We start from the raw sequence: 18,877 nt of genomic DNA, 5'->3' as shown, positions 1-18,877 counted from the left end.
TACAGACAAAGGGGCCTGAACGGAAGGCAGCTATGTCAATACACTCGCTTGTCTTTAGGGGATGGTAAAGGCTGCTTCACAGCCCTTGCTCGGTTCTCAGGAAGGCGTTGGGAGGAAAGCACCAGAAATCTCTGAATTCTGAACCAATCAGTCCAAGTGATTTCTTCATTTGAAACTCACTGTCCAAATATACTAAAGTTCTCATTTGTGATGAAGGTTAAAGAAGTTTAGTGAAAGTCAGCTTTAATGAAGGCTAGTTCCATGTGCTTACCTCCAAAAAATGTTCTGCCTGCTGTTCCCGATCCAATTTCCTTGAGGTTGTGGTAATCAGACCTGTGTAGAAATGAGAATATTTGACTTTTAAATATCTGGGACACGTAGCTCACTGAGTGTGAGAAACAAGTCCAGTTAGAGGAAAAGTAAAAGTGACAGGGAGCAGTAACTGTTCAATTTCCCAAAACAGTGACAATGGTCTCAGAAATTATTCTGAAAGTAAAATTTGTTAACAAAACTTGAAAAAATTGTTTTAGTTGTGCTTACCACAGTTAAGGAGGTACTGTCATCTTTGGGGATGTATGAACTCACTAAAGAACCATTGTTTTTCTGATAATGAGGCTTTTCTTCAAAGATTCATTTACATATGACTGTAAATTCTACTGTAGGAGCCTCATTAAAGATTTTAAAGTTCTTGAACAATTAATAGGTTGCTGACATTGATTAGATTCAGGCTATTAAAAAGCATTTTTACAATTTAATTTTATATGGTTATATAATTTTTGTTACTCTTACAAAGGAGGTTATTTTTGTAATAACTACTTCTACACATAATTACTTCAAATTTAGTAACTCTTAACATTAAAGATTTTACACTATAATTTTACCATTTTGTGTTTGTCTTACACTAAATCAGTTTCATATGGAAAATATCTCTTTATCTTTTCTTCCCCGATAGTATTTCTCATAAACAAATCACTCTTTTGAGTGTAAAAGACAAAGAAAAGGGAATGAGAAGGTAGAGCCTTGAAGGCCTCCCAGCTTAATGTGCCAATTTGTCTTTGGCAGAATTTGTTATTTTTATTGTCAAATGGCAATTAGGAAATCAAATTTATATTGCATTTCTCAATTTCTTGATGTCCCTGAAGAAAATATGAGTTGGGCTGCTTTCAGGGTACAGTCTGACTGGCCAGGAAAGAACACAGAAAATCACATGAAAACCTTATTCCCAGTGCTGCAGAGTGAGGCTCATGGAACTAACTGGAAAAGACCTGCGAGGTCTGCAGAAAAGCCCTTGAACTCAAACTTCCATCTTGCACAGAGTGGTGGGTGGGAGGACATGGATTTAGAGAAAGCCAAGAAGAAGCCATAGGAGAGTAAGTGACTCTCCATAGCCTTCAGAATACCTTTTGGCTCAGGGTAGCATGGCTCTTTACAAGCTGCAGTCCCTTCTGTTCTGTGTATTCAGGGATGTGGAAAGCAATCTTGCGTCACCACCGCATGTCTGTGCATTATTCTGGGTGCAGCCCAGCCACTACTTCACTCAGAGATCTTTCTTTACATTTTGTTCTTTTTCATTATCAATTTGCAATGCACACCAATGGGGTACAAGGGATGTTATGACTTATGAACACCACGTGGAATGATTAAATCAAATGAATTAACATGTATTTTACCAAAAATATTTATTTTTTGTGGTCAGAATCTTTGAGTTTTACTGTCATTGATTTTGAATTCTATAATACACTATTATCAACTATATTCATCACTCCGCAACAGCACAGAGTCTTCAGATTCAGCTGAGGTACTAGCCTTCTCTGACCCTCTTTACCAGGTTGGGTGTCCATCTGACATGTTCCCAAATAATCAGTAATTTCCTCTATCATGCTGCTTTGCCCTGTGCACAATTCTTTGCTGGCTTGTCTATAATTTTTCACTTGACTGACTGACAGTTACTTCATGGGAAGGTCCTGCCTTTTGATATCACATAGCTCCCTGCCTAGAACAAAGAATTACAACACAACAATTTTTGATTACAAACATTGTCATGGAAGAGACTGATTAGGTTCTAATTTTCAGCTTTGTAAGACTTAGAATGCATTTGTTCACAATGGCATTGTTTTATGTGAGGTGTATCTGTGGTTGGAGGAGGTGCATGTTACATCTTTATGGGTATTGGGCATTCTTGGATATGAAGATGAGGTGCTGTCTGTTGTTATGGAGAGACGACTGGCAGTAAGTTTTCAGTGAGAAGGTCAGTGACTTCCCATCCCTAGCTTTCCATCCCCTGGGCAAGTTTGGAAGCACAGATTTGTTGCTCTACTCTATCCGTTGTTTACTGAATCAGCATCTCTTGGGATTAGGTTTGAATCAGTCCTCTAATGCTGAGAATGGCGCTGTCTAATTCTACTATTCTTGGCTGAATCTCACTCTAACTTTTTATTGACATTGATTCTCCTCCTGCCCAGCCTCACCCAAGAAAGAAATGCACCAAGCTTGTCTGGCACCTGAATGAGACCACTGGGCTTGATGTGGGTGCGTGTGGAGATGAAGGGGGACTGGAGACAATGTGTGAGTGCACAGGAAGGGGGTGATAAAGGAAGAATAAAGGGAGCACAGCTTTCAGATTCATTTGACTAAGGGTCTGTGTGGTTGCAGCAGTGGGTGTCTAACATGTGATCTACATTGTCAGACCATGCTATCTGGCAAGGTTATAAGTCAGGGAGGAGTAGTGAGCAATGAGGAGTAGCTGTCTTCTCACCAGGCAGGGGGCTTTGATGGAGCTTCACAGGCTCCTGGGGGGCATCTTTTCTTAGAGTTCACCGTGGGGCTGAGAAAACTTGTTATATGGAGGCTGTAAATGGGTGAAAGGGCTGTGAGCTTCCACCCTGCTGCTCATCTGTGACTCTTCTACACAAAAGAGCAGGTGCTGTTTTGCCCTCTGTCCCCCAGGAGTCTCCTGTTATCAGTGCCCCTGTCCGAGTAGGGTCACGCAGGCAGAACGGAACAAGGGAGAGGTCAGCTTCCTCTCCAGATGATTCTTGGGGCAATTCTTTGGGAAATTCCCTTATTTTCACAGTGTCTGCATGTAACTGAGAAAGTAGCGCGGTCTCCTTCCATCTGCACCCTGCACCAGGATGTGTTTACCACACATTTGTTGACTAACAGATGAAGAGACCAGCTTCCTGAAAAGCCTCAAACAGCACACATGACAATAAACCTGGGCTGAGTGAAGTCAGGCAGTTCCTGCTGGGGTGGGGGGAGGAGAAAGCCTTTGTGGGTCTCAGCTCTTGGGACTCCTGTCTTTTTTACCTTCACAGATATAAGCAAAAGGCAAAAAGGAATGCCAGATCAAAAGTGGAGATGATTAGGAAAACATGAGGTCTGAAGAGAAGGATAGGGCTAGTCTGCTAGTAGTTGTAAGTTTCTTTTAGGGATGAAGAGAAACTTCTAAATAAAATTGCAGTGATGGTTGCATAATTTATAACTATTAAGAAAATCATCGCATTGTATACAAGGTAGAATGTTAAAAAAATGAATGTTATTTTACATATGTTATATAACAATAAATCTGTTAAAAAGCAGCAGGAAATAAAAAACTCTGCCTTTAAAGTTTAACAAGTCTTTCTGTTTGGAAAAGGCAGGTGAATGAATGAATGAATGAATAAATTTAAGATTCAGGTATGAAGAAGAGATGGAATAAATGATCATTTTTGTCCATGGGCATCTGGGACCTAGAAACAATGACATTTTGGGGGTCAAAGCGATGACTATTAGTTATTGCACTGAAAAATAAATCTTGTTATCAAGCCAGTGTCAGCATAACCAAGAAGGAATAAAAGCTTTCTTCCTTCTAGAGCTATATACTCAGGATGAGACATGGAACTGCTACAGCACTGCTGTTTTGTACAGTCAGAAAGGGATGCAGTGAGTCAAGAAGACTCAGTCTAGAAGAATTGATTAAAATTACCAATACTGCATCTTCATCCTCTACTATTTTGTTGTAATTTATTTGGGCTTTACAATGAAGGGAACAGAGAAGTAGAAAAAAGGGGGTAATCTCCCTGCTCAACCTCTCTGACTCACCACTGTGGAAGGCAACCTCATCTTGTAATCAGTGTGAGAGAGAGGCGTGTACATCACACATACAACTGCAGACCCACCGGGCACATTAAATTGGGGACTGACATGATGGAATTGAATTTCAAAGGGAAATCACAGGCAAGCTTTTGAATGTGGTTTGGAGATATAAACAAACACATCATTTGATATAATTACTTATGCAAACCTCCAATTTAGGAGAGGAATTCCGCAGGCCTAAATGAATGATATTCAATAAGGGGGGAGGGGGTTGGAAGGGAAGCATATGGCTTAAACTATGGAATTACTTTAAAAATGGTTGTTTTTTATTTTTTTGGTTGTTGTTGTGGAGACAGAAAAATCTAACAACATCTCTCTGAGAAACAGAGCAAAAAATGTGGTTGCCTGTTCAAAAAAGAACTCAAAATGTTCTAAGTAGTTATGGTCAGAGAAGTGATGTTTGTAGGGATGACATCTTTTCCCTGATTTTTCTCCCTGTGGGTGTCCTGGGTCACAGCTGCGTAATCTATTGCCATGACATTCACATTTTCTTCAAGTGCTACTTGAAGCAGTGCAGGTCTTAGTTGTTTCAGCATAATTCTCTAAGACTGCTGGAAGCTGGTTTGGTATTAAACACACACACACACACACACACACACACACACACATACACACACTCATACCTGGAATTCTCAGCCCCTGTGAGCTACAATTAATGAGTGCTATCTCCATTTCCCATGTCCTGTTTCTTCTGCTTATTATTTTTCCATGTCTGTGCCTAGCTATTTGGTAAACTCCTCACTGTTCTTCTAGACAGTTCTGGTGTGGGCTTCTGGGTGAAGCCTCTTCAGACCTTATATCCTCTAGGATGTTGAATGGAACTATCTATTATTTCCATGTTAAAGTTTCAGGGAGGCAGAGACTTTGAGAAGTTCAACAGTGCAGTCCAAGGTACAACTTAGATCAGTGCCTGTCACAATTGCACAGTATATCAATACTACTATTACAGTATCCAGCATTTTGCTGTAATTGTTTGTTAAAGAGCCAGTCTTCCCTAATAGGACAAAACTAAAACAAAGGTACAGTGCTATTCAACATTTACTGAATACTAACCATGTGCCAGGCACTATCCTAAAGAGTTCACATATGTAGCCTCATGTAATCTCACAATAATTCAGACACTATACAGCCCAAGCTCACACATTACTTAGTTGTTTTAAAATGAATCTAACACTTAACTCCAAATTTAATTTTTCCCCTAATCCTGAAATTTCAGAGAAATAAGAATTATTTTGACTGCATTTATAGGATGAAACTGAGTTAAAGAACTTGCCCAAGGAAACTAATAACTATACCCTGATTCAAATGCAGGGTCTCTGATTTTGAGAGTCTTCATTGTCTCCCTAGTGGAAGAAGCAGGGTTTTGGTGCAGTCATTTTCCAAGGAGCCAGGAGACTTTCTTGTATCTCTGTATCACTCTGACATTCGGTGTCACTCTATCACTCTGGCTATGAGATTTCAGGAAACCCTATCTTTCCTTCACCTGGGGATATCCAAAAGCATCTTTTCATGTGCAAAGTCTACAATAATATAAAACAATTCCAAGGAGATCATTCTTCTGCTCTCTTTCTACCCCCTCACCCTCAGTTTCTTCTCAGCAGTCCTGAGCCTAGTCAAGGAGGAACTTGTGAGTCACTGAATCAGGTGCTGTGTTCTGGTTTTTATTTAGTCACAAAATAAATGCAACATTAAACATCAAGGAGAAAGTAAAAAGTATCAGTTAACTGTAAGTGTGTGCTGTTAAGTAGAAAAAAGACCCTACACCTTCCAATTCCTAGGTAGGTGACTTCACCAACACACTGCTTCTTCCATTAGGGAAGGTTGTATTTTAAACCAAAGTATGAGAATGCAGTGGGGGCAAAAATGTTTCATAGCTGTTGGATTTCAGTAATGAGTATGTTTTATTTTCTTCCATTGCAAGCCAGTGGATGCCATTTCTCAATTCTACCTTAGCATCAGGGAAGTCTCAGGCAGCATTCGGGTTCAGGATTCTACAGCTGCTAAGGTAGGAAACAGAAAAGTCAGCTTGGGAAAGAAAAATGTTGATGCTGGCACAAACCTTACACTGTCCCTGCAGGTATGGTTGTCAGATAGAGTTGTTCACAACCTAGAGGAAGACTTCTCAGTTTAGGCAAGCTCTGCTTCCTTGCTCTACCAATCAGTATAGACTAGAGCGAGGAGGGGCACTGAGGTAAGGACAACCTGTCATCAGAGTGAAGGATGAGGTAGGCTTAGCAAGAGAGGAAGTAGTAAAGATGTTGTATGAAGATACTTCCAAAGGCCTTCTCTGAATAGTTTTATACCTGGTGGTCCATGTGTATATGATATATGCACATATCACATGCACAACAAACATAATTAGAGCCAGTTTTACCAGATTGCCTGGATACTTCCCAGTCCCATCTGTTATTTCCTGAACTCTTCTCCTTATCACCAGCCCTTCCAATTGCACAGAGCCCTCCAGCTCTGCTTTCCCATTCAGCCAGAATGAGGAAGCATTTATGCACCTGAGGGACTCTCTAGGCTATTTAGCTAAACCTTGAATGCCATATTGGCTTTCTTCAAAGAAATTGAGCTGCAGATGGTGATCCAATAAGAACAATGTTGTTTAAAATGATGCCATCTTTAGATGCCATTAACATACCACTAGAATATGTACTTAGATGTGCAATATGGCACACATCTCCATATTTTTATTTTGGCAAAAATTTTTTTATAATTCCAAATATTAGATGATCAAAGTAAGGAAGAAGAAGTGGCTGGCAATCCAAGTTCCACTATATAGATAGGTCCTAAAAATCACTGAGCCTAGGATGCATCATGGAACACTGTTCTAACCAGTACTCAGGCGCTGCCATCAGACTGACTGGCTTCCTATCCCAGGCCAACCTTAACAGCTGCATATCCTTGGGCAAATTACTTAGCGTCTAAATTTCTGCTTCTTCATCTATATAATGAAGGTTATTTCATTAAGTAATCAATTTAAAATGCTTAGCTTGGTTCCTGGCACATACTAAATGCACAAATAATATTATCATCAGCCTCAAGAATAGTGCCAGGAGTATCATATGTGCTCAGTGGCCTAACCTTGTTTCCTTCCCATTTTGAGATCCCCTTCAAATGTTTCCAAACATTGAACAAAAAATAATTGTAAGATGTCTACTTCTCACCCTGTCACCTGAAAGATAAGAAACCAAGGCTCAGAGTTTAAGTAACTTATTCAAAGACCTATTGAGAAGAAACCTGTCATCCATACACTGTTAAATTACATGAAAGGATAGTATATGCACTTGCTACTCAGAGTATGGCATGGACTAGCACTGTGAGTTTTACCTGGCAGCTGATTAGAAATGCAAAGCTGCAGGCTCCTCCTAGACCCAGGTGATCTGTATGCACATTAAACTTTCAGAAGCCTGGCTCTACATCCCTGTTGGTTTTCAAAGTTGGGTGTGCACTGATATCACCTGGAGCATTTAAAAAATACTGATGTCAGGGTCCCATATCCAGAGATTCTGTATTATTTGGTATGGATAATAAGCCATATGTCTAGATGTTTTCAAAAATCATCCAGTTGAGTCTAATATTCAGTTAAGGGTGAGAGTCGTTGTGCATACATTGTTATCTTCTGAGTAGTGGATTTTAGTAATTTCTATTTTAGCGTATCTAAATGGTCTAGTTTTCCCACAATGAGTTATGCTCTATAACCCAGCAGAACTGAAAGGCCAATAACACGAACTGAACATGGTGTCACCTGAGACACAGTCTCCTGCATGTTCTTACCTGAATTCTCAAAGTTCTTTCCTGAGTCTTCCAGCAAAAGACTACCTTAGGTGGTTGCCACATTTGTTTTGAGTTAGATCTAACGAATGCTTCCTCATGACTTGATTCTGTCTTTTCTTCACTACAGTTCTACCTTTTCATTCTGGCATTTTCTTTCACTGCCTGTAGCATTCACCCACCTGGTTCCACCTGGCTCCAGAATTTTCCTAGCAGAGGTAAAACCACTGCACTGGTGATGCTCCCTCTTCCCCGAGAAGAGAAGCATGTGTGGACACAGACACATTGGGAACATCACAGAAGATACAACAGTAAGGCCCATATTTGCTGGAATAAAAATAATCCAGCAAGGGAGACAGATGTGTACACAGAGAAGTACAGCACAAGGCAGGATTTAATACATGCCCCTGACAGCTCTGAGTGGGCTAAAGAAGGAAAGATCAATTTTGAATTGTGAAACTGGAAAAGATAAGGAAGTAAGTTATACTTATAGTAGAATTTTAATGGTGAATAAGATTTTGATAGAGAAGTTGGAAAAGGTTAAAATGTGAAATCTTCACCTGAGATTAAAGGGACACAGTTTAATTATAAAGATAAACCTAAGTTTAAAATCCTGGCTCTGCTGCTTTTTAAATGAACAAACAGAGATGCAATCTCACTCTTCTCTTCTGTGAACTAGAAATAGTTGTCACTTCCTTATAGGCAGGCATGGTTAGAAACAATACAGATGAAGAGCTTAGTGTGGAGCCGTGCACTTAGCAGATGCTGTTTAAAAAGCAGAAACAGCATCTATAAAAAGCAATGCATTATACTTTACGTTTTGTTAAAATCCGAGGAGCACTGGGGTGCTATTTCTAATTATATTCAAAATGAAACCTCTAGATGGGTCTCTCTAACAACGTCTGAAAAATTAATAAACAGGCAACTGAAAGTTCAAGTTTGCTTCTGTTTGTTCGGATGAACACAAGAATGTTCTCTGATTCCTGCCACACTCCAGAAGTGTGAAAACAGCACCACACTCCTCTCAGAAATCATTTCCCTGCAAATAATTTTTTCTACATCTGTTTTCATGTGACAGATAAAATCAGGGGGATGGATAAAGTGCAAATTACTCAGGGAATGTGCAAATTCCTTGAAATGCATGTGTGCCTTGTAAACATGTAATTCTTTAAGGTCGTTTTTATACTAAAATTTATACAAGACCTCTTAGGTGGGAACAATGTTTTAAAATCAAATGTTTTAAAAATCTGGGGAAAACATCAGTTGTAAAGGAAAGCCTTGAATGTTATTAGAAGACTAATAACACTTTTAAAAACCCACACATTTTCCTGTTAATTTTCACATAATTCAAATCTTTCATCTTAAATTTACATCTATACACTGTAAAAATCTCATTATTTTTTCATCTCACCTATTTGAGAATTTGTAATAGTTTCATGCCTGGTTGAAATTTACCTTTGTACCACCTAGTGAAATTAATAGGACAGAAAAGTCTCAGGGGAATAGTCAATGTACTCAAGACAAACAATTTGCAAAGCACTTTAATTTTAACAACCACCATTTTGATGTTCTAATTGCAAACAGCCTATGTAACTATTCATTAGAGTCTGTCCAAGCAGGTCTTTTGCTTGGCAACACTACATTAATAGTAGCATTAACCCTATGTGTTTATTTGAAAGCAGTAAACGTGTGTTTCCTGGAATATTCTGGAATTCACATTTCCAACTGCTATAAAATCCTCTTCAGTGAGAGTCTGAAGTAATGATATTTCACTGTCTTTCCATTCTTTGGGAAGAAGTATCATTTCTTGCAAGAATAATGAAATTTGTGCTTCATAGTTTATCAACAATAGTGACTGTACAAGTCTTTAAAAATGTTACGTGGTTCAACTTCTTCCTTTACAAGACAATGAATAACCTCTTCCTCACTAGTGGTAACACATGATATTTTTTCCTCATATAAAAGTAAGTGAAAATAAAAGAGAGGTTAGGGAACTTTACAATTCCTTGGAAGAAATGTCATATTAATTCAGGGAAGAAGAGTTGTTTCCATCTTCTGCTCTTTTGCAGAGAATTTTACCAACACTTCTATTCTAAACTTTGTATACTTGTGCTTTTTCAATAGACTGTGGTCTCTTCTGGGCACCTGTGCCTTTATTCATTTAATGTTCTTTAAATGAATACCTTTTAAGAAACTAAGGCAATCTTCCTATCTTTCATGCTCAGCACAGGGCCTGGTATATGATCAATAAATATTAGTACACTTAGTAAATAAGCTAAAAATAGTAACATAATTTCAATACTAGGTTATATATCATAAATACAGTTAGAGATTATGTAATAAAATCTGTATGTATGTATGTGTGAACAATACATTATACACATATACAACCATCCAAAGCAGGTAATGATCCATGTACATGAGAATAGTCACTAAGCATTTATATTATGGCTTGTAAAAACTTCATGCTTTTTTTGGAAAAAGCTTCCAAATAAATTTAAAATGAAATTATGTGCTGTGATAATTATTATTTTAGGTTTTTAATATAAAAGGTTACAGGTTGATAAAAAGTCATGTTTTTTTGTATCAGAGTCTGTAGTTTGTGTGGTTAATTGAGGTTAATAGGGGGAAATGGTAAGATTCCCAATGCTATTGAGTTTTCTTGACTCTAATATGTATTTTATTTCTCCTTTGCATTTACTTTTTGTGTAACAAAATTATGTTATTTATTCAAGAATCTGTCACATATAAATAGGGATTGGTAGCCTGTACAAGAGGGCTCAGCCATGTTTTAGTTCTCAGAAATGATTAAAATAGTGGGAGAAAGAATAAAACCAGAAAAGATGATATTGCCACAAACAACTGGTCTCTGAATTCTCTGGGTCCTATCATAATGAAGGGTGAGTAAAAGGCCTGGTAAGAGCACACTTCCTGGCTGGACTCTGATGAACTAATCTTTCCCAAAGGGTGCCAAGAGTCTGGAGTACACTGAGTTGCCTCAGTCATGTATTGTCTAAAGGGTAACTGAGGTGACATTTCAGTTTCTCGTTCAGAAAATAAAAAAGATAATCATCAAAATATTTTTTTTAAGGCAGGAAAAATATCAGACAGCAACAAACCTCTGTGGAACAGGAGCAGGGGAGAGGTGGAAGCCCCAAAGACTGCTACCACATCTATCTCTAGATCTTTTTTATTCCCTATTTATCCATAAAATTAACAGAATACATATCATTTTATTGAGTGTTACATGAGTAAGAAGCTAAGTCTGTTGATTCTTAAACATGTGCCTTTAGTATACAGTACTGCAATTATTTCTTTGGCTCTCTTTACTAGTGGCCTTGGCAGTGGTAGAAGAAGGTTGTTCATGTTTTGCTCCTATTTTGGGGTCAGAGAAAGTGATGGAAGAACTAGAATGGGGTAGTACATCCTCTGGCAAATTTAGAAAGCCTGTAGTTAGTGGTGGGTCAGTTGAGTCTTGCAGTTCAGAGTCCTCTGTCTCTCCTTCCCTATTCCTGTAACTGTCATCCAATATCCACCTCCATTCTCTCCCATGCATTTGGCCCAGAAAAGGGGCCAGAAGTATAACTGCAAAATGTTTCTTTCACTTTGAGTAGTTTCACATTCTTTCTTTGGGACTAAGGCTTTCTAATGGGTATGTATGCAGTTTAAAAACCACTACCCAAGTGAACATGCCACTTGGATTAAAAGAAGTCTTCATCTTCTTTGTCTGCACTCTGAGAAATCCAGAATCTTCTGAACAAATGGCTGCACACAGAGCCACGGAGTAGATTTTTAAACCATTCACAACACTGTCAGCCCTTCATTCTCACCGAAAATGAGCTCAATGCTACTGTGGCTGTAATTAGTGTATAATTAGTACTTGTACATGTCCATGCTACATGTCGTGCAGCCTGGTGCCTGGCTTAGCATCCACTCAAGAAGATTATTTAATTTCCTGTAATTTTAATCCTTTTGAGTCACATTAATGCACTGGGACAAGAAAACCTGGGACACAAGCTAGTTCAACTCAAATTTGAAACTGCACTTATTGGTTCGTTTTTACAGAGGAAAAAAAAAAGTTGTTGGAAGGTTTCACATTAACAAACCAAAGTAGTAAAGGATAGAGGCTAGTCATGCTCCATAGGCTCACCAGCCATTCTTTGCTCTGCTTTTTCTGGGGGGTTGGGGGTGGGGAGTAGGGAGGGACTCTGGGTTTTTATTTTATTTTATTTTTAAAAATTCTTTTATTGGCACATTTTAGGTATACAACACAATTACATTTCTCAATGGGAATTGTACCTTTACATAATGCATCTTGGTTCTTATTTTTTCCCCATTCCTAGCCCTCCCTTCACCCCCTCCACCCTTCCCTATTTACAAAGACTTTATTTCAATTTTTTCCATTTCTCATCATTTTTCCTTTCCCTTCTTTCCTTTCCCCTGCCCCTTCCACTACCCCTACCCCTTTGGACCTTTTCTTCCTATTTTGCATTATCGATTATTCATTCTAATCATTGGTACATTTTAGGTATACAATATAATAACATTCATCATTGGAAATTTGCACCTTTACATAATCTCTCTTGGTTCCCATCTTTCACCCTTGCCCAGCCCTCCCTTCAACCCCTCCATTCCTCCCTATTTACAAAGATTTTACTCCTATTTTTCCATTTTCTCATATTAACCCCATTCCTTTCTATACTTTCCCCTACCCCTCCCACTTGCTTCCCCTTTGCCCCTTTTCTTCCTATTTCACACTACCTATCATACATTTTAGTCCTTATTTACACTTTCAGTTTCTCACACCAGAGAAACTATTTGGTATTTACACATGTGGGTTCTGGGTTTTTAAAACAACATGAACTACAATGCTGGCCCCGATTGTGTCTTGGCACTGTGGTACTTGTCTTTCAAAAAAATGCTAAGTGTAATGGGGAATGTGCAGTGAATAAATAATTAGGGCTATATGGTTAAAGGCTCAGGTATAATTATGCAAAAGACAACTCATGGGCACAAAGGGCTCCATCTTTAATAAATCACAACATCCCTGGGGATGCAAGGGTGGGCTCTCAGGCAGGGGTCTCTGGCTGGAATGAGTATACAAGTTTGCCAGGTAGACAAGAAGGAAAAGAAACTTTCATCGCTATATTCTGATGGGAAAAAGAGGTAAAAAAATAAAAAAAATTCCCAACCCTGTCTCCAAGTTACTTCATAAGATCTTAGGGGAAACCTTGGAGTTTTGCTTTACATATTATTAAAAATACAAGAAAAATAATACCTTTTTCCCTTATAAGCATGCAATTAGCTCTACAAGGGGCTCTCTGAACTCTTACCATGGAAATGTTTTTACACATCAAGAAACGGCACTGTAGGTGATAATGGGAAAAATTTCTTCTTCATTGCCGCCAGGCTCAGAAGAAAGGGACCAAGACCACATTCCAAGCAATCACCTGACCCTTGCAACAGGTGGGGATGGAAGGAGTGCCAGTCAGATAGCATTTAAAAACAGCTTCTTCTCCACTCCCTCATCCTCCTCTGAGAAGCAGTGCATCTCCTATGAGGTAAGCAAACTTCCAATTTGCCCAAGACAGTCTTGATTTTACCATTATAAGTTTCAGCCTCACCTACCAGAAATCCCTCTGTATTGGACAAACTGAAGAGATGGTTAACCTAGTTTACATCATAACTAAATGCTGGGTCTCTGTGACCAAGTTATCAAACAGATTTTCAAAGCTGGACCCAGGTAAGAGTGGATACTCTGTTGCCCTGGCATTCACTTTGGTTTTCAGATGAGCAAAGTGGGGCCCAGAGAGGAGCAAGAATTTGTCACATTCATTTACACAACATAAAACTGCTAGATGAAAACACTCAGAACTGATTTATGACTTCTTTTTTACTTTTCTCACATAGCGCACATTTCTAAAAATTCTCCAATTTCTTCCTAATATAGTTGACAACAAATGCCTTTTTCTAATAACTCTTTATGTGGCAGGGATGGCATGCTGAACATTTTACATGCAAAACTTCATGTAAAACTCAAAATAATTCTAAATTATTAAATACTACTATTATCATCACCATTTTATAGAGGAGGGGAAGAAGTCTTAGGAAGACCAAGTGACTTGTCAGAGGTTTTACAGTTAGCAAGTGGCAGAATTTGAAACTCAGTCAGGTTATCTGATTCCAGAATACTCATTCTTCACCCCAGGACACGAGGCTCTTCTTATCTCTCATTATTTCTCTATAATTCCTCCATAAACTTGCCAAAATATTTGAAAATGCTTAGGAATGGTTTTATTCCCATTCTATCTGCCATTCATTCTTTACATTTATTGCAAAAGCATCTTCAAATAAGAATCTGCACTTACCTTTTGGTCCCCTGTAGGTGTGAGGCCACATCCCCACCCTTCTCACTCCAATACTTAAAAAAACTGCAAATTTGTTGCGTGGGCACAATGCTTTCATTTTAATGTAATAAACTGGTGTAGGATTTATCCAATTAAATTTCTTGTGGGACCCCCACTAACTGAAGAAGACTACTGGGATTCAAATGCCACACTGATCTTCAGATCTCTGTCAAGACTTTCAACATTTGAATTTCTCTACTTCTTTCTAAAGGTTCTCCCTTGCAGCTATGCCCTTCTCCTGCCCTTCCTCTTGGTAACCACTCTCTCTTGAAATCAGTCTTCATACCTAAAATAAATTCCACTCAATTCACCAAAGTATTGGTGATTTATTATCAGGATCCAACTACTCAGAAATTCTTCCTGTTTCTTGACCACATAAACCATTTTCTTTCTTTAAGCCTTTGTCCTTGACCTTCCCTTGCTCAATATCCTTTTTCTTCCCTCCTCCTTTACCCAGATGTCTGCACAGCCAGATTTCTTTATCAACTAGACCTCAGTTCAGATGTTACTTCCCGAGGGGACACTGGCTTTCTCTGATCACCCCATATGAAGTCTCCCTGCATATTATTTTATTTTATTTTGACAGAATCTGGCTGAAACTATCCTGTTCCTGTATGTGTTCATTTACTAATGTTTCTCTCCTTCTCTAGGATGTCATCCATGGAAAAAAGATATTTCATTTTATTTACTTCCATATCCTCAGCACCTAGAAGTACTGTGACACATAAAAGGCCCCTGATAAATACTTGTCAAATAGAACAATGAATACTTATATGCAAAGTACTTATAAATTTTGCTGAAGCCTTCCTGTTCTTATATTTTATGTTTTTGCTTGCATTTTGTCCTATTTTAGTTTTCAGAGTAAGTACTTTAAGTATTGGTTTTGATTCTACCACTAAAAGTTTCTGGATATTCTTTGTCAAAGAACAAGTCTGCAGGACATCATATAGGAATCAGAAAGGGGGCTCTAAGGGGTCAACTATCAGGAATGGCCAGTATTAGAAATTTGGTCCCACAGCAATGCTTCAAGTTAGCATCCCTCTGGCAGGAAATTCCAGAGATATGGGTGTAACTTCTACCAGTACACAAAAGGGGTCACTGTGAGGCTAACAGATCTAATCTCATTTGGATTGGTGGAATAGATTCAAATCTTCGAATTCATTTTAGTCCCATGCAAATGACATCATCAGAGCTCTCTGCTTCTCAGGAAAAGCATCATCTACATGTGTATCTCTTTAACACAAGTGTCTTTTTCTACCTGTGTAAGTGGGGTTGTTCCATGTCAAATCTGTGAACAGATACTTCCAGCTGTTTATCTTCCCTACCCTGTCCCTAGTTTTTGTAAAAGAATTTGTGGGTTGTAGTAAGAGAGATTTTGAAGATGATGAGAAGGCTCCTGAGTTCTGAGATCAAAATTATATCCAAATTTCTCTCCTCAGATACTCTGCAATCTCATGCAAGTTAAATAACCTCTCTGTGAGTCAGTCTCCATACCTGTCACAGGGATAATATTAACTATTGTAATTGCATATTCATGCATTTATATCAGTCATACCATCCCTAACATTCTGTCTCTATTAGTCTATTAAATAAAGTACAACCTCAACCTGATAATCAGGGCCTTCTTCTCCAGCCCTAACTCTTCTTTGCATGGCGCTAGTACTTAGTATTTTAATAAATATAATTTGAGAGAATGAGTAAAAAGTTCTACCTCAAATAGAAGGTATTACTTTCAGCAAAAACAAACCAGCAATTAAAGTTGCTTCTATTTCAGGCCTCAATATAAATATGCACATAAAAAGGATGTGCAGTGATAAATTCTTCAGCCATTCTCCTGCTTTGACTAAGATCTACTTCTTTTCAACCCTATCTATTTTAAGATCCTGTTCAAGCCAGGTGTGGTGGCACACACCTGTAATCTCAGCACTCAGGAGGCCAAGGCAGGAGGATCGTCTTGAGATTGAGGCCAGCCTGGACTACATAGTAAGCTCAAGCCTAGCCTGAACTATGTAGCAAGACCCTCTCTCTCTCTCTCTTTCTCTCTCTCTCAAAAAAAGAAACAGTTTAAATTCCATCTAATTTATTGACTTACTTAACAAAATGTATTAAAATTTGATGCTTGTACTTTAGTTCCTTCAAGAATTTTGTATGTATGACCCTTTCAGTATATACCTGCCATTTTACATCTCTGAGTGTGTAATTAATGCTTTTGTAACAATCAGATAGACCTCAGCCATATTTAAGATGAGTAGAAAAAACAAATTGGAATGTAACACCAGCTTTGCTATTTGCTTTCAATGTAGAATTGGGAAGACTCCCTTTTCTTACTTGTTAGGTAGGCAATAACACTAACCTCATGTGCACATGCTCCTTGGAAATATAAATTATAGTGACACATATAAAGTACCTAGCTTGAAAGCTGGGACATTTCAGGTAAGGAGCACTGTAAATACCTACCTTATCCTGGCCTCAGTTGGCCCAAAACCAGACCAGTTTCCAGTTAACTCATTTTGGTTAAATGCACTGTATTGCAGCAAAGGTAACAACAGTCATCATAAGCCAAAACACATATTTGCTGTTCACTGCTTTATAAGCATTTGCTGTTTCTTTTTTCTGGCCTTTGTGGCCTCTACCAATACTCATTGTCTCCTCTCAAGTTATTGCACACACAGGGATCTCATAAAAGCTTGCTCCTGTCAATGGTTTCAGGATGAAACAGATAAAAACAGAGCATCCAGGCAGTAGAATCCTGTTATGATGTTCACCTGTTAAAATAAGAGGCTAGAGTAATCACCCCAAATTACCCAATCAAGCTAGAAGGGGAGATCATGTTTTCTCTGGCAAAACCTTTAAACAAGGAATAATCTCAGAAAAATGAATCTTGTGTTTCACTCTTCTCAGAATGGTTCTTAGCAGAAAATACGATCAAGTGAAATTTAAGTTCAATTTGACCCAAGTTCTCATAAGATAAACACACCTCAAATGGAGGGTGATGGGAACCTCATTACTTAGAATTGGACAAATAACCTGAGGCAGCATGATTATAACCTGACAGCAGCAATGGTTTGCTTAGCAAACTGCTTGAACCTCTACTGGGAACATTTAACACCACTTGTATTTTGAAATCACAGGCTACATCTACAGGCAATAAAGACTTATCTCTCCGATTCATTGCAGTTGCACAAACACCCAGTTAATTCAGCTATAACACATCTGCCCACAGAAATATTTACTTTTGGAGCCTCCCGGGTATGCTTTAAGTTTCTCCTAATTGCTACCCATTGAGTTCTAAATTCAAGTGCTGTTAAGATGGACTTTAGGTCCTTCTATATTAAGAAGTTAACTATTAAACAGTTGCAAAGAACAGATTCTCCAAAGACCTAGCTGTGCATGTAGGAACTTTTTCCTTTCTCAGATTGCACAGAGGAGATTCTTTCTGAACCTATGAAGACAGGTTTTTCTCATTGTTCATTTGGTCTCTTGGTAGAACAAACAGATGATAAATGTTTTTCAAGGACCACAAAGAGAGTAACACTCACACTTCCTGTTTGAGAGTTAGTTTTTCAATTACTGAAGCTGTAGGAAATGAATCCTCAGGACATCTTTTTAAATTATGAGGGTAACAAGCATTCTTATCCAATTAAAATGATAAGAAAAGTGAGTCGGAGGAAGATCAATTTCAGAGGAACAACAAGGAATAAAATCTAGCAATTCTAATTCTCAGAAGAGGCCCTAATTATGAAGATGTCTTAATGAACATAATTCATTTATCACGCTCCTTTCAAAATTCTAATTATGGATATTTTTCCTGATAGTTTTATGTCTTTAAAAAGCCAGGTAAAGTAACACAATTAAGAATCAAGAGGCAGGGTCAGGAGGGTACAGGACAAAAAGGGAGTAGTAGCTTATTGACCCCAGGTTCTCGAAGGTTTTCCCTGTGTACCCTAGCAACAGCCAAAACATCTTTTTTCTCCTTATAAACCACAGGAACTCCTAACCATTGGAATCAACAATATCACAGTGTTCATCTTCCAAATCTCCAAATTATTTATTTATTGTATGCACATCATACCAAGCACTTATCTAGATAATAGATTTAGAGGAGACCAGGAAAAGTCAAGGAAGGGCCGGGTATTTAGCTCAGTGGCACCACACCTGCCTCACAAGCACAAGGTCCTGAGTTCAATCCCCGGTACAAAAAAAAAAAAAAAAAGAAGTCCTTCCCAGACTCTTAAGAATCTATTTTTTAGTTGCAAGACTAAAATATAGACTAGTTTGCAAAGTTATCATGTCATAGGTAAGGAAATAATATGACAGTTCAACACATGAAGAACCACTATTTAGGTATCTTAGGAGACATGTCTCAATCTTCTTTGTATCTGGGTGTCTATCTGTTAACACCCACTGAGAAGTCTTCCGAACCCTTCCTCTTAGCCAGGAAGGCTTCTATAATCTTCACTGCGCTCACAAAGTGGTATAAGAAAATTCCTATTATCTGGACTTGGCCTGATGTGCATGCCTGAACACGACTATGATTTCTCTAAGGACAACATTTATAT

General features: G+C 38.4%; 1 protein-coding gene across 7 annotated transcripts in view; it reads right to left on the bottom strand.

Annotated features, from left to right (window-relative positions):
- The window catches only part of Fat3 (FAT atypical cadherin 3), a 651,224-nt gene that overhangs the window by 198,526 nt on the left and 433,821 nt on the right, over window positions 1-18,877 (bottom strand). For all 7 annotated transcript variants that reach the window (XM_013069628.3, XM_013069629.3, XM_004838019.3 and 4 more), the window contains exon 4: window positions 272-333. In XM_013069628.3, coding sequence (XP_012925082.2) covers window positions 272-333 — 62 coding nt within the window. The remainder of the gene's footprint in view (window positions 1-271; window positions 334-18,877) is intronic.

Source organism: Heterocephalus glaber, unplaced genomic scaffold (genome assembly GCF_053883595.1).
Source record: "Heterocephalus glaber isolate CG9 unplaced genomic scaffold, H.glaber_assembly_v1.0 deba00001429, whole genome shotgun sequence".
Taxonomy (NCBI): Eukaryota; Metazoa; Chordata; class Mammalia; order Rodentia; family Bathyergidae; genus Heterocephalus; species Heterocephalus glaber.
The sequence above is the reverse complement of the archived record's forward strand: the minus strand, read 5'-3'. Positions and strand labels throughout refer to the sequence as shown.